Source organism: Asterias rubens, chromosome 14, assembly GCF_902459465.1.
Source record: "Asterias rubens chromosome 14, eAstRub1.3, whole genome shotgun sequence".
Lineage (NCBI taxonomy): Eukaryota > Metazoa > Echinodermata > Asteroidea > Forcipulatida > Asteriidae > Asterias > Asterias rubens.
The window spans coordinates 10,780,520-10,796,948 of NC_047075.1; the positions used below are offsets into that span (position 1 = coordinate 10,780,520).

The 16,429-nt window shown below is 38.2% G+C and overlaps 1 protein-coding gene across 1 annotated transcript in view; it reads right to left on the reverse strand.

Annotated features, from left to right (window-relative positions):
• The window catches only part of LOC117299361, a 42,934-nt gene extending 27,521 nt beyond the window's left edge, over window positions 1-15,413 (reverse strand). Inside the window, exons 1-4 of the mRNA XM_033782891.1 lie at window positions 14,974-15,413; window positions 11,683-11,754; window positions 10,577-10,636; window positions 9,323-9,388 (exon numbers count right to left, since the gene is read on the reverse strand). Coding sequence (XP_033638782.1) covers window positions 9,323-9,388; window positions 10,577-10,636; window positions 11,683-11,754; window positions 14,974-15,179 — 404 coding nt within the window. The 5' untranslated portion in view covers window positions 15,180-15,413. The remainder of the gene's footprint in view (window positions 1-9,322; window positions 9,389-10,576; window positions 10,637-11,682; window positions 11,755-14,973) is intronic.
• Between the last annotated feature and the right edge of the window lie 1,016 nt (window positions 15,414-16,429).

A 16,429-nucleotide genomic window follows, 5' to 3' on the forward strand; every position in this document is an offset into this window, starting at 1 on the left:
TATCAGAATCCACTAAGAAACAGTTGGGCTCTTCAAAATTTACAAGTTTATGACTATTTGTGTACAAGTCACTTTGATCTTAAATATGTTATTGTGACCTTTGACCCAATTTTTTGAAATAACGCATCATTCCAAAAGTCAATGAAATGAAAATCACTTGATAGAGCATGTCATCCTCTATCAGAATCCACTAAGAAACAACTGGGCTCTTCAAAATTTACAACTTTAAGACTATTTTTGTACAGTTGGTAGGTTACAAATTAGTCAATTTATACATGTATTATGAATAAATAAAAATAAAAAACTTTCCAGAGTTACTAAAACTGTTATTGCTTTGGGATTTTTCATGCTGGGGGCTGATGTGGTCTAACCAGAATCATACTTTAAAATACCAGCAGTGACGCACCCAGGATTTAATTTGGGTTGTGGGTGGAGGGGGGTGGGGGGGGGGAGGGAGCATTTTTCTGAAACAAAATTCTTTCCAAGATGGTAAAGAAAAAATGTCACCATGCTGCAACTCTGACTTCCTCGGAAGGTTAGCATGCGTCTTCGTGTGCTATACGGTTAAATGGAAATCGCACGGTTAGCACAAAATCTGCTGCTGAGCAGCTCTATTAAAATGGGCACTGAAGTCAGAGTTGAAGCATGGTGAACAAATTGTTCTTGAGGATTTCTCAGAAAGTTACTATGCATTAATTTGTTGTTTTAGATTCATCATAGGGGGTTAAAGTAAGACTGCATAAGTTAGTGATCTACTGTAGAAAGGCAGACAGCTTCTCCATCTCAACCTTGATGTAATCTCTAACTGGGATCACTAATAATCACAGTGGTGCACCCGAAAAGGGGGGGGGGCGGTGGGGGACGATAGGTCTTGGGGATTGATCCCAGCCCCTCCAAGGTATTCAATCTGTTTGTTTGATTTGTTTTGATTTTTTGTTTTACAATCTTCGAAAGAAATTATTAGGGAAAATATGGCCCACCCCAAAAAAACAATAAATCCTGGGTGTGTCACTGCTGATAGTTGAAATTCTGATTCTGGTTAAACCACATCAGCCCTCAACAAAAAACAAATCGCAAACGATGAACACTTTAAAGATGGACTTTAACGGTACTCCTACATTAAAATCACTATCAGAACTTGTTTATGTTGTGTTCAGCTATCAATTCATTGTTGTGGTCATGTTTTTCTCCAAATAATTTTGCGACAATTTGACCAAAAAAAATTGACCGCGATTCTTCGATTTTGAAATTTCCCGCCCTGTACTGGTTCCCGGCTATTAAACCAACACTGAAATCCAAGCGGATTTGTAAACCAGCGGACGTCATGAACGCGGTCAAAAAAATGGTGATGTCATACCCATGAAGCAACAAGAGTAAACAAAGATTACGCCATGTTACTCCGTGTGTTGTGTATGCGTTTTCATCCACACTACAGGCGTGCGTGTGTGCTACGAAGCTTTTTGTTTCTAGTGTATCAGCTATAAATACTGCCGACTATTTGGTTGTTTGTAGATGCACTAGAAGTTTCAAAGTTTGTGTAAGAAGCCTGGATCGATTCCGAAATTTAAACCTCTAAACATCGAGAGAATTCAGGGGGATCTTCGACCACAAGGCCCGAGCCAGTGCTGCTTGTGCATGCTACGCGTACGACGTCGGCGGGGTCCCTCTGCCGTGGCCCTGGTCGCAAGTGGCCGTGGAACAGCAAAAGAATCAAGTGGCATTACAGAAAAGAGAGGGAGAAAAGCCTGGTAAGTACTTGTTAATAATCTTAAAAAATCTACTACTGAGAAACTATCTCCATTATTAATTCAGGCCCAATACCGGTACATGTATTTGTAATAAGAAAAATAGTAAACAATCTCTACCCTTTTCATGCAAGGAACAATCATCTTGCTGTCAATTGACATGATGTGCATGCTCTGAATCTGACCCGACTACCATAAAATATGAACATAGTGTATTGACTCTGTTGAGTGATGAATCCATGTAGCCACCCAAGTGCTTTTGGCATGTTTATGCCCTGGTTTACACTTTCTGGCACGTTTAAAAAGTTAATTGTTACAGTTAACAGTTTATTGGCCTCGCTGACATGTATTTATATTGGTCTATACTGGATTGCTCGACATTGTTTTTGCCAAAGCTGCCTGAGAATTGTTCGCTTTTTTTTTTAAGGCACATCTCAAAAATATGTTCAAACTCCCATCCATATAATTGCCCATCCATGGTCATTCAGGAATTACCAATTCCAGAGAAGTTTAGTGTGAAGTTTCCCTATAGCTGTGTTTATTTGCTTGGCACGGTTAATTACATGGAGTGTTTACTATATTTGCATTTGTAAAATAAGGCCAGCTCTTTTTCAGCACTAGTTTTTTTATTTTTTTTTTTATTTTTTGTTTTTCATATTTTTTTGTACAGAAATAACTCGCAGCTCTACACTACAATGAGAATGCAGGACGAAGACAATGCAGGACGGAGACATGCTAGCCAGAACTAGAAATGGAGACCTAAGATTCTCAATAGCTTTAGGTAAGTAGTAGGCCTATGCATGCAAATTTTCAGAGGATCAGATGATTTCTTCATTTTTAGTTGTTCAGCTGCCCCTTTGAAAACTGTTCACGGTGGAGGGGGAGGGGATGGGGTGTTGAATCGCAAGAACAGTTTTGTACTAGGTGTAGATCTGGGGAAGGGGGTTGGTTGGAGGTCATGTTTTCTATCAGACTTAAAGAAAACCTGCCCCTTTGGTTTTGTTGCATGTGGACGCTTTTTGTTCTGGTTTTGCGTTAACTCCAGTAAAGTTCTTTTCAAAACTATGCCAACTTGAAGAGAGATTGTCAGTCTGTGGTGTTACGTCAAACCTTCCGAGATTGTATTTCTGCCATGTAAATTTTCAAGAAATCCCACATAACGATTATTTTTTTTTTTTATTTTTTTTTTTTATTAAACAGATACGCAAAGAATGCATGCACAATGCACTTGTCAGCAGGGTGACAAGACATGAAAACAACTCCATCCGCAGCTGATGTGTAACCCCCGTGTCATTGACATCAACCTTCACCAGCCGGAAAAGGATGTAGCATTTTTCTTTATTTATTTATTATTATTATTTTTTTTTGGGGGGTGGGGGTTCAAAGGTAGTGGGTTCAACTTCGTCTCTGCTTACGTCCAAACGCTAAATTTCTGCGCTTACTTTGTAAGCGTACAGTGCCTGGTATAAACCAAGTATGCACCCATGACCCAAAGAAGCCAAATTTCGCTGGTAACCTGTGAAACGCGCTTGATGTAAGCACACAATTCCCTGCTTCCGCAAGTGCCGATTCTTTGTTTACAGTATGCAGATCCATGAAATTGGGCCCTAACCTGTACACATTGATTTTTTGGTGTTTCTTTTGGTAGGGGTGGGGGGGGGGGGTTCCATGGTAGTAGAATCAACTTTGTTTGAAGAAAGAATGACCTGTGCCCAATTTCATGGATCTGTTTACCAACAAATTGTGCGCTATGAATAACGTTCTCTGCTTATGTCCAAAGGCTAAATTTCTGCGCTTACATTTACATTTGTAAGCGTAAAATGCCTGGTATAAACCAAGTATGCACCCATGACCCGCAAAAGCCAAAATTCGCTGGTAACCTGTGAAACGCGCTTTATGTAAGCACAGAAGTCCCTGCTTCGGCAAGTGCCGATTCTTTGTTTACAGTATGCAGATCCATGAAATTGGGCCCTAGCTTGTACACATTGATGTGGGTTTTATTTTATTTTTTATATATATTTTTTGTTTTATTTTATTTTATTTTATTTTTTTTTTTTTTTGGGGGGGGTGGTAACCAGGGTAGTACAATCAACTTTGTTTAAAAACATAATAACATGGTCTGTACACAATGATTTTATTATATTCTTTTAATGTACAACTTAATTTACAATTTACAAAGCGAACCACAGCTACCCAGGTACATAACATGGCTTAGGTTTTCTTTTTTAGGGGGAGGGGCGTTGACAGGGTTGTATAGTTGACTTTCTTTGATGACGGAATGTTCAGATGATTTCGCTATCACTAGGCAACCTTTTTTCAATTTTGATATTTAAAACTGAAAAATAAACTGTTGTCGTTTGCAAATACATACAGTTTTAGTGTTGTCGTTATATAGAGGTGTACATGTAGGCTTCTGTTTGTTTGTTTTGTTTTTATATTTCTGCTAACCAAGTTGAATGTTTTTACCATGTTAATCATAGTGTATTGTTGACAACGGGACAAGTTTATTGCACATAATTGCTAAATTAATCAATTTGAACCACACACCTAATTTTATAAGCCAGAGTAATTTACATTTTGTGTCTTTCAGAGGAGTGGGTGGTTCAAATTAAATTAATCAATTTGAACCACCCACCCCTCTGAAAGAAACAAAATGAAATAATATACATGTACATTTATACGTAAATTATTATGGCTTATAAAGATTTTTCTCACTCCCTCCGGATCATTATAACGTGAAAAAACTGTTACGACTGAAGACAAATAAAGCAAAGCAAAGCTGTCTAATCCGTTGGTGGATACGAAAATCCTTCCACTGTAGTGTACACGAGGGTTTGGAAATGTCCTTCGTGTTGCTGCCACCAAACATGATGTCAGTGGCAGTGGTTGAACGGCCAAGATATTCCTAAGCTCACCACTTGCTGATATTCAACATTGCAGTAATTTCTAAACAACAAAATTCATACAAAATTATTAACAAAAGAATTCATACAAAAGTATTAACAAAATAATTCATACAAAATTATTAACAAAATAATTCATACAAAATTATTAACAAAAAAATCATACAAAATTATTAACAACAGATTTGTGGTTTGCATGGTGAAGTGTTAATATTGCATGTGTGTACCTGAATTGCTTTAAAACTATACCCAATGCCAGAAGGCAATCATAATCCAAAGTAACAGTTACATACATGTACATGAGATATTTGTGTAGATGCACATGTGTCCACCACCACGCAGTTACTTAGTGAAGAAAAATAACAACATAGGTTATCTACAATATCAGTTTAAATTGATAAGGTATGACAAAAATTACCCCTCCCCTCACATTTCTACTGACTAAGTCAGTGCATGTGTTGCTCACATACATTTATTATAACGTGAATGGAGGTAAACAATAAACCTTGTCCATCATGTTCGTTCATGTTTTAATTTGGTCAAGGATAGCCTTCAACTATTTTTGGGAGCAGAAATAAACTGATCATGAAATGTTTTGTGGCCTTACCAGTCTGTCTTTAGCCGTCGATCATCAGGGTTTGGCTCATTCTCTTCGGCCTGACGATCATCGTCCCCGGGCTGGTTAACTAAATGTACTCATAACACGTCTTCGGCTTCTCTCTCGTCCTGTGAGCTCCCCTTATCGCTAGAGCCCTCACTTTCCTCTGAAGTGCCTCCCTGAAATGCCTTTTCCTCATCTATACTGTGGTTTTCCCAAGACCCGCTGCCATCGGACATTTTCGCTGTTTTTTGTGTCAAAAAAATGCAGCCTATAGTGTCCGATGTTATTCCACATTCAATGTACATGTAAAATGCACGCACACGATCGACCTGACACACCGTGTACAGAGCTTCGGTACGTGGTGTGACGTCACACACTGTGTATGAATGGTTCGTGGGTCACCGGCTTTTGCCGAAACTGAGTTTTCTGGGTTGGAGTACGCCGCGCGAATTTGTGTTTTTTTTTTTTTTTTTTTTTCCTGAAGGAAAAGGTTTTATTGAATACAACTAAAATATCAGTCCTTATTTTACATTTCTTGTACAAAAATAGTAATATTGGCTATATCAATAATCCGTTATAGTCCATGTTTAAGTAACTTTAGAAACAGAGGAGTGAGGCTTGTTGGTGAAAGTATATAAATTGACTAGTTTGTGACCTAACAACTGCACATAAATGGTAATAAAATTGTAAATTTTGAAACGCCCAGTTATTTCTTGGCGGATTGTGATCGAGGAAAACATGTTATATCAAGTGATTTTTATTTTGTTGACTTTTGAAATGATTCATTGTTTTACAAATTGGGTCAAAGGTCACCATAACATATTAAAGATCACGGTACTTGTACAAAAATAGTCATAAACTTGTAAATTTTGAAGAGCCTAACTGTTTGTTAGTGGATTTTGATAGAGGAAAACATGCTTTATCAAGTGATTTTTATTTCATTGATTTTTGGAATGATACAGACATTGCCACAACTTCAACCAGAGTGTAGACTATCTGTGTTTGAGCCTGCGACTGTTGCTGACATTCAAAGGGTTATTATGAAATCTCCTTCAAAAGCTTGTGAGCTGGATCCAGTGTCAACATCCATGATAAAGCAAAACATCGATATTTTTTTACCCTACATCACTAAGCTTGTAAACGAATCCCTCAGTTCCGGTTGTTTCCCCGATAGCCTCAAAGTTTCCTACATCAGGCCGCTCATCAAGAAACCAAACCTGGACAAGGAGATATTCAAAAACTACAGACCGGTTGCAAACTTAAACTATCTTGGAAAAGTCATCGAACGTGTAGTTTCATCACGTATTTCGGCGTGTTCCAGTCAGCATACAAACCTTTCCATGGGACCGAGGCTGCACTAGTCCGTGTGAGCAACGATATTCTCTCTGCAATGGACAATGGTAACCTTACAGCACTAGTCCTGCTAGACTTGAGTGCTGTTTTTGACACTGTCGATCACAACATCCTTCTCTCTCGGCTCCAGAATCACCTTGGCATAGAGGACACAGCCCTAGCATGGTGCAAATCTCAACAATAGAACCCAGCATGTATGTATTGGCACCGCGAAGTCCGACCCTGTTGTTTTGAACTACTCTGTGCCGGAGGGGTCGGTACTCGGCCTGCAGTGGTTTACGCTATACACTTTACCGATTCGTGACATCATCCTGAAATTTAATCTGAATTACTATTTGTACGCAGACCACACTCAGCTATACATCACGTTTAAATCTTCTCAAGAAAACGCCAATGCATCTATTGCAAGACTTGAGAAATACATTCAAGAGATTCGACGTTGGACACAACGAAACTTCCTGAAGTTAAATGATGATACGACAGAATTCCTTCTATTTGGGTCACGTCAACAGTTAACTAAGGATTCAGTGTCATACATCTTCCATCGGTGGTGCTCGGATAGCCCCCTCGCTGAAAGCTCGGAACTTAGGGGCTATTTTCGATTCATCAATGACACTTCAGCCACACATCAACAACACTGTTCGTTTATCATCATATCACATCAGGAATATAGGTAAGATTCGCAAGTACTTGGACAAAAGTGCCACTGAAAAGGTCATTCACGCATTTGTTACTTCTCGTCTTGACAACGGCAATGCTCTTCTCTACAGTCGTCCTAACAACCAGATTTCCAGACTTCAACGGCTCCAAAATACTGCTGCCCGCATTGTGACAATGTCTAGAAAAACCTGTTCTATCACCCCCATTCTGAAACAACTACACTGGCTCCCTATCTCTCAACGAATCATCTTCAAGCTGATGCTCATTATCCACTAAAGCTCTTAATGGCAAGGCTCCCCACTATATTTCTGAACTGCTTCAAGTTTACACTCCATCAAGGAATCTTCGATCAAGTTTTATGCTTTTCCTCATTGAACCCACGTCTCGACACTCATGGGGTGACAGGTCTTTTTCTTCAGCCGCGCCACGCATCTCGAACTCTCTACCACCTAATCTTCGATCTTGTCTTTGTACTGCAAAATTCAAGTCTCTTCTCAAAACTTTTCTTATGTCACAGGTTCAATGACTAATTTTGTTGTGTCTGTTTTTATTTGTGTTGTGTTTTTTTTTTTTTTTTTTTTTTTTTGGTTTTACTGCGCCCTGAACACCCAGCAGGGTGGATATGTGCGCATGACAAGTCTTATTATTATTACTATTATTACATTATTTAAAAAACTGGGTCAAAGGTCACGATAACATATTAAAGTATATGTAAGTAACCTACATTTCAAAAAAAAATAAAAAAATGGGACAAAATAACTAATTTGAGCATGCAATTCTCATCATTTTGATACAAAATTTGCATATATGTGATGAGAATTGACATGGTTATGGCACATTTTTACAAAAAAAGTGGTATTTTACCCTACAAAAATTCAGATTTTAGTGGTTTCTGCCCTGACCACGTAGTAAGTCCGATCGGGCTAAAAATTGCTGTGCAATCACTGCTTATAAGGACCTACGATCACGGCAATTTTTAATCAAAATCAGAAGACATGGGGTTAAAAAGTGCGTTGGTCTGGCATGAAATGACCCATGGAATGACCCATGTACAATATCGCGGGTTTCCATTTATACCCCTGGGTGAAGGGAAGCAATCATGGTAAAATGTATTGCTCAAGGACACAAGTGTCACGACCGGGATTCTAACACATACACACACCGACGACTTAAACAGCTAAACTTTAAATCGATGCTTAAACACTCGGCTATAATTCAGATGTGCCTAATACCCCTTCATATGACGTCACACTCTCTATCAGCGCCCTTCTTGAGGCAAAAGCTGGAGATCGATGAACGAATTTTTTTTTTTTTTTTTTTTTTTTTTTTTGTGAGTTAGAACGTGCTCGTGACTACATGCGTTATTTAAGGATGTCCATAGACCTCACACAGATACTTGGAACGCGTGCATTAGGCGTGAATGAGGTGCATGCTGGTCTACCTAGCAATCAAGTTTGATCGCCAGCTAGACCAGCATGCAGTCAATTTAACAGTTAGCGCTTGCGCAATGGACATTCGCGAAAATGTATTTTTGACAATCTCAAACTAAAACGGCGCCCTCATTGAATCGTTCAGGCAAACAGGCAGATAATTTCGCTCGGCCCCAGCGGCAAGTCTATCCAGGACCGCTGGGATAGGCTAATCGCTCGCACAGATTCTTGTTCAGGAAGTACGTCATGCGTACATTACAGTGCATAGAAATATGGCGCAGTGTGCGTGTGATGCATGATGGGACTGCGCATTATTAAAGTAATGACAGTGCATGATACGTTTGCCCATCCTAGCGCCTTTGGTTTAAGCAAGGCGCTGGGGACGAGTGAAGCAGATCATCAGAAGATAGCTTCCATTGGTGGTTGAACACGTGCATGTGACCTGGACATGTAAGCGTGGTGCATGAGCTCTTTACGTACGCAATGTATGGGTAATATTAGGGGGCACATGAAATGGGCGTGGCTTAATGATGAACACAACCGTTCACCATTATAATGCACCGGGTGAAGTGGGTCCATCATTTAAACATCATGATTAGTTTGGCAAACAAAAGGTAGATAGGTACTTACACTTCCCATAGTTTTCCGGTTTCCATCATCATTCTTATATCTTGCAACTGGTTATCATCAGCAGACCTTTGAAGAAAAAAAAACAAAATCAAAAAAGATGTTGCAACCCGAAAATTAAATCGCTGAAACAGTTGGATAATTTAACTTGTCTTTTTTTTTTTTTTTTTTTTTAATTTAGCTTGTCTGTATGTCAAATCTTATAGAGTGTTTTATCACTCGAAATTCACCATTTTTGGTTATAAATGTATCATAATTGTTTTTAAGAAATCGTCACTGGAATGAAAATGTGCAATGTTTGTAAGTGGGTCCTTGAATAATTTATGGATTGGACAACCCTCTTGAAAGAAGTGGACATATGACAGGACCATTGTTTCCAGAATGTCTTGCTTGATACAAATCCATGGCAGTGTGACCTAAAGGTCCAAAACATAAGTGTTTTCTTTGCAGCCTCTAACATTATAGTTTTGATAAAAAAAAAAAAAATAAAAAATAAAAAAAAATAAATAAAAAATAAAAACATTAAAGCAATCGCACAACATCGGTAAACAGTATTGTCCAAAGGCCCACACTTTGTGTATCACATTTTATATATAAAATAACAACCTGTGAAAATGTAGGCTCAATCGGTCATCGGAGTCGGGAGAAAATAACGGTAAAACCCACCCTTGTTTCCACACGTTACGCCGTGTCATGACATGATTTAAAATAAATCCGTTATTCTCATAATCGAGAGTTGATAATTGTTTTAAGGTTTTCTCAAAAGGTCAAGCATTTAATGGAATAATATTTTGAGGAAAGTCTTTCACCGTTACCTTCTGTAAACCCTGTAAGTTATTTGTAAATCTGTGAATTTTTAATTGTTGTTCTGTTTAGAAAGTGTCCAATGGCTTTAAGCGATTGTGCAACCAACCTCTTTCGGTTGGCTAATTGCCATTTATTCAGAATTGTGGCATTGCTCTCCCAGTAACGTTCTTATTGAAATAACTTGAAATAACATTTCTATTGAAACTATCATAACAATGGATTTGGTTCACAAATGTTAACACTGTGTACGTTTCCAACCGTACAGTACTTCTAAAAATATATCACCAAAAAACGACAGTTTATTGTACCGCACGGTATAGGATAGTGGATGATATACTCCACGCGTTCAATGAAATACTACAACAAAACAGGCATTGAGTCAACGAGCAACTTGTCTAGTGAAATAATGAGCTTTAATCCCAAAATGAGACAAAAACGTATTCAACTTACAGAGACCTGAGAGACGGTGGTACTTTAAATGAATTCGAAATATGATTGCTGGATACACTCCTGAAATTAAAAGAACAAAGTCAAAACAATCTTAGATCGTCTTTATGCAAATCATGTCCCCCTCTATCCTTATCTCGATGTCCCTAAAAAATAAACACTCTCCTCAGTTAACATTTACTACACATATTGGGAAAGCCGGAACAGTTCGGGCAAACATTATACCCAAAGAACGGCAGCTAAATAACTGTTTACATGGAAAAGATTTAGTTTTCTAATTGCACCCCTTACAAAAAATCTACATTTGCATTGGTTTTGAGCGCGACACATGAAATGTTCTAGTTTTACTATAAACCTAGCCTTTAGCACGCATGAACAAAATATATATATCAGCGCGAGCGGCGTAAGCCGCGAAGCGCTTTTAGCAACTCGTTTTGGGGCCTTTTGTTTTTCTTTACAATTGTCAACGATTTTGGGGGAGAAAAAGTAATGCATAATGCATTAGCGTGGTTAGTTGCTGGCCAATTAGAAGCCACAATTACTTGCATGACGTCACAAAAATGTCCGATGCAAATTCGATACATTTCCTCCTACTAAAATCGTGGCAAATGTAAAGAAAAACAAAAGGCTCTAAAACGAGTTGCTAAAGGCGTAGTATCTATCCGTGCGTTACATTTATGGGTTAGTGGGTGCCATCCGGTGTGCCGCGTGCGCCTTGTCTTCAGGCTACTAGAAACCCGGCGGCGTTCCTTCATGACGTACACTTTATACAATGTTGTTCAGCACTGTCTGTAAACATTCAGAACAACAGAGATCCACACAGTGCAGGGACTTAAATACCAATCGAAAATTAACAGTTCAACACAAACTAAGCTAATTAATTTATTAATTTATTATTTTTTGCATTCTCGAATGAGAGACTATGGCCCTTTTCGAAACGATGGCTTCGGCTTTGGATTCTGCTTCAGGCTCCGTCCTCTCGTGTGAAGATGAGCGCGCACGCAAAGCTGACCTTGGAATCGAAAAGAGCCTTTGGTAAGGTAAATAGGTGATGGTCGTTTAGCTATGTAGATCATTATTATTAATCAATCACACATTAGCATACGTACAGGTAAACGAGATAATCAAACTGCAACAACCAATCTTCTGGTATCTCTCGCAAGAAGTTCATACTAAGGTCTCTGTAGCACAAGCAAGAAAGAAGAAGAAAAAAAACAAGCAAAAAATTACCATCTTAAAAACTATCGGGGTAGAATTTATTTGGATTTTGTGTCACGTTTGGCCCGTCCCTTTTCTTAACGAAACTTAATCAGCGTGTAATTGACACATTCGTTCATTATGATAAAACAACCACAGTTCCAAGGTCACACTGTCCAATAGGTCATGGGTCAGGCCGCTTTGAACTCGGTATAAGGGTCAAGTCTGCTCAAGCAGTTTCAAGAATGGCCAAACAATACACTATATCAGCCTACTACACCTGTTATATCCTTATACTCCCGGATCCAAACATTGCACCTTAAGCTGGTAATTGGACCAAGAATAAACCAGTCGTGCTGCTGACTGCTTGGGCAGATTAACTGCCTATTAAATTTAGAAACCCATGTAATGACAAAATTAAAATCCCCACATGAAAATGACATTTAGTTTAGGTTCAGTTTTGTAAATTATGTTCTGAACAAGCCAAGTGTCAGCTTATAATCAAGCAGTCCCCGTGAATCCAACACATGCTCAAACACGAAATTGTGCTACCGCAAAGTGTACTTACTACAAATCTTTAATCCTTTGTAGTATACAAATAAGTAACACAACATCTCCATTTGACATGCAAAATTTCGGGAAAACCAACCATGTTGCCTCCTTTAATCAATGGGTTCCTCATGTGACCGTGTGAAGTTGAACTCGCGCTCCCGTACACTTTATTTTTACATAACAAAGGAACACTTTTTTTTTACGAGGGAGGCTCGTTCTCTTTATAAAGAATCAGATTTCGACAGATTTGTAATCTTTGGCAAATAATGGTAGAATATAAGCTGACGCCAAGGGAGTAATGATGCTTGACTTCGCCTGGGGGTTTCCAAAAAATACAATGCTCTGCTTGAAAGGGTGTCTTTCAAACTGTATGCAGTTTAGTTTAAACTTATCGCAGATCATTCATATCAGCATGTTACTTCAGGGTCACGATGTCAAATACCAACATGTAGAAACTTCCTTCAAAATTAATGTATGACTGTTTACAAACAAGACTTATAGAAATCATTCTAACAAAAATAACTCTTGACTATGTTCATAATGTGTTAATTCACTTGTTACATAATAGGTCTGAAGAGTTATATCCAGCATTTTTTCTGAAAAAGTAGCCGTCCCATTTTCGAACTGGTTGTGTTGGGAGTTTATTTTTGTATTCATGCATACAACGGAATAAGTGTTCTGTCCGAGTTGTATCATATGATTAACCGATGACTTGTTTTATATTAAAGACACCTGTACATATTTTTGTAGTATTCTTTGTTTGTCACGATTTGTATTATGTTTAACCCTGTCTTAAGTGAGTTAGCCATGTTTTTGTTGGCACAATTAGCGTTTTTGTTAATTACTCCTCTCGTGAATAGAGTAGAAAGCCTTCCTTTCATGACTTCCTTTATTATACGTTTGAGAAACCTAATGGAGAATTTGAGTGGCCTAGGTTATTGGGTTTAGCTTCTACGTCATTATCAAGTGACACTGGTCCAAAATCGTCTAGTAGCTTAAAGGCCCTGCTAAGCCAGTTTTCTGAACCGTCTAGAATAAACACGGTGTCGTCTGCATATTGAGAAAGCCTGTATTCGGAGCCATCAACTGTAACTCCTTTCAAAGTGTTGTCCCTGCGAACCATTTTGCCCATAATCAAAGGCTTTCACAAGACCGAATCAAAGGCTTTCACAAAATCAACTAAAAGAAACATACCAAGAATATTGTTGTTGTCTGAGTAGTTAAGCAAATCACACATTAACCGAATGTTTTCCCCTATAAAGCTTTATAAAGTTTTACTGATGTTAACCTTAAGGCCCGACATTCAAGCAAAATCGTCTAGTAGCTTAAAGGCCCTGCTAAGCCAGTTTTCTGAACCGTCTAGAATAAACACGGTGTCGTCTGCATATTGAGAAAGCCTGTATTCGGAGCCATCAACTGTAACTCCTTTCAAAGTGTTGTCCCTGCGAACCATTTTGCCCAGAATCAAAGGCTTTCACAAGACCGAATCAAAGGCTTTCACAAAATCAACTAAAAGAAACATACCAAGAATATTGTTGTTGTCTGAGTAGTTAAGCAAATCACACATTAACCGAATGTTTTCCCCTATAAAGCTTTATAAAGTTTTACTGATATTAACCTTAAGGCCCGACATTCAAGCAAAATCGTCTAGTAGCTTAAAGGCCCTGCTAAGCCAGTTTTCTGAACCGTCTAGAATAAACACGGTGTCGTCTGCATATTGAGAAAGCCTGTATTCGGAGCCATCAACTGTAACTCCTTTCAAAGTGTTGTCCCTGCGAACCATTTTGCCCAGAATTTCGGCACACAAAAGGAACAAGACAGGGCTTAAGCCGTCACCTTGCCGGCAACCCCGCTCAATTTGAAAAGATTCTGACAAGAAACCATTTATCAATACAGAGGCTTTTGCACCATTGTACAGCACTTGAAACCACTTTTGTATTGAGGGGCCAAAGTTAAACAGCTCAAGAATCTGAAGAATATAGTCATGGGAGACCGAATCAAAGGCTTTCACAAAATCAACTAAAAGAAACATACCAAGAATATTGTTGTTGTCTGAGTAGTTAAGCAAATCACACATTAACCGAATGTTTTCCCCTATAAAGCGACCTTGCAAAAAGCCTTTTTGTTGTTCATGAATAATAGCAGGAAGGCATGTTTTAAATCTCTCTGCTATACAAGAAGAGGCCAGTTTGTACGTAATGCAAACTCTTAAATTTGTAAATAAAATAAGAAATAACTTTGTTGAACCTTAGTTAACTGTTTATTCACATTCCACTCATCAAAATACATATCTGAGTGACAAAAGCTTTATTTTGAAGAAAAAAAAAAAACACTTCCAGGTGACTTTAAATTGTTTGGCCGTCCGTCTGTGTATCGATACGTCTGTACTAAAGGACTGCGGCAGCCGAGTGACCAAACTGCGTGAGGCTCATTCCGAGTACAGTGCTCACTCTTTAACTCTAACATAACGCTGTTCCGTAAACAAGTCCGTTGTCTGTTTGGTTGTCATTCGAAATATGCTGTTTTTCTTCTGAAACGTTCACCTCAATAAGAACAGAACGAAAACTAAACCAACCCAAGTACTTAATAATATCAACTCTAACTAAACACATCTTGAAAGACTTATTAACATTAATTTAAAAATCACTTACAGTTTTGCGGTGTCATTTGGTATGCCGATTGGTAGCTCTGTCAGACCCCTATTGCTGCAGTCAACAGTCAATGTATGTCTATCGCAATGGCAAGCCTCACACGCGTCCCCCGTAGCCTTGGCTCCAACTAGTCCAATGGTTAGTGCACAAGCAATCACACCTAAACAAAGAGGTCGCAAGACGCCTTTAAATCCATGGTCGGCCATATTTTCCCAAAGCAACCTTCTTTGCAATTATAACAAGTCACATGTAGCCTATTTTGTGGAAAATGCTGGCGTTAATCTGTAAGATGAACTTTAACATTAGATAATTTATGAGGTTTAAATGTAAACCATATCAGGAGATGTTGTTCTGAAAATTTGTTCCAATCTTCTGTGACCGCTGTCCTGATAGATCTGATCGAAACTATCTAAATTCAAGTTTATAAAGGAAATAACACTACATCATCATATGAGACGTGTTATTGTTAACACAACACAGAGGTACTTTTTAAAGCTACGTATACATTGTACGTTAAAATCCAAGTTCTATTATTTTACTATTTTTTTTTTTTTAATGGTACCTAACAAAAGATTTCATTTTTGGCTGGGAGTGGGGTTTCCCCCCAAAAAATTACCAAATTACGAAATACTGTGACAAATGAACCATGATTGTTGTTCTGTTGAAAAAAAGTGCAAGGTTAAACAGCTACTTGAGCGGATTTTCATAACGGAAATGCTATTTTAACTTGTTTATGGTGCTTTTGTTCACCATTTAAATGTAATTTTGATATGTGTACACTTCTGAATTTTTCGTAACTATCGATTAAAACATCATGTCCCAACCTAAAGGTTTTTAAAAATTAAAAACACTTTTGCCGTTGACGACGTGCGTCAAACTGACAATGCTCTGATGTAATGTCTGGGAATTTGCTTTGTTATGCTGCTTGCTGCAACATACAAACTGGAGGCTATACAAATTAGAGCTCCCAACTATGACGTAACATGTCTGTGTGTAAAAACGTAACGGAGCTGTTCGCGAATCTTTCATGAAAAGCACGGGAAGAGGGTAATATCTATTGGACATTTTTTGTTTTTACACAATTAAAACGTATTTACATTTTTAGTCATATGACTGGATTTCCTTATTGATTGAAAACATTTGAAGTGAAATTCAGCAAAGTTCACGACTTGACATTTCCGTGCAAGCTGTCTAGGTTCATGGGACAGGAGGTTTCGGCACCAAGAATCGGGTACGGTTTCAAACAACTTTGTGTGATGTTCCTGTTTTTTTTCTGGTTTTTTTAACACTGTTTTATGCAATTTTTCTAAAACATTTGCACAGGGCTGAGTGTATTCTTACAAAATTATACTTCTGCGTTACGCGAAATCTTCCAGGATAATTTATGGCCATACTGTACATAGTTAAAAGACACTGGACACTATTGGTAATCACTCTGTATAATTTTAAGTTGCTA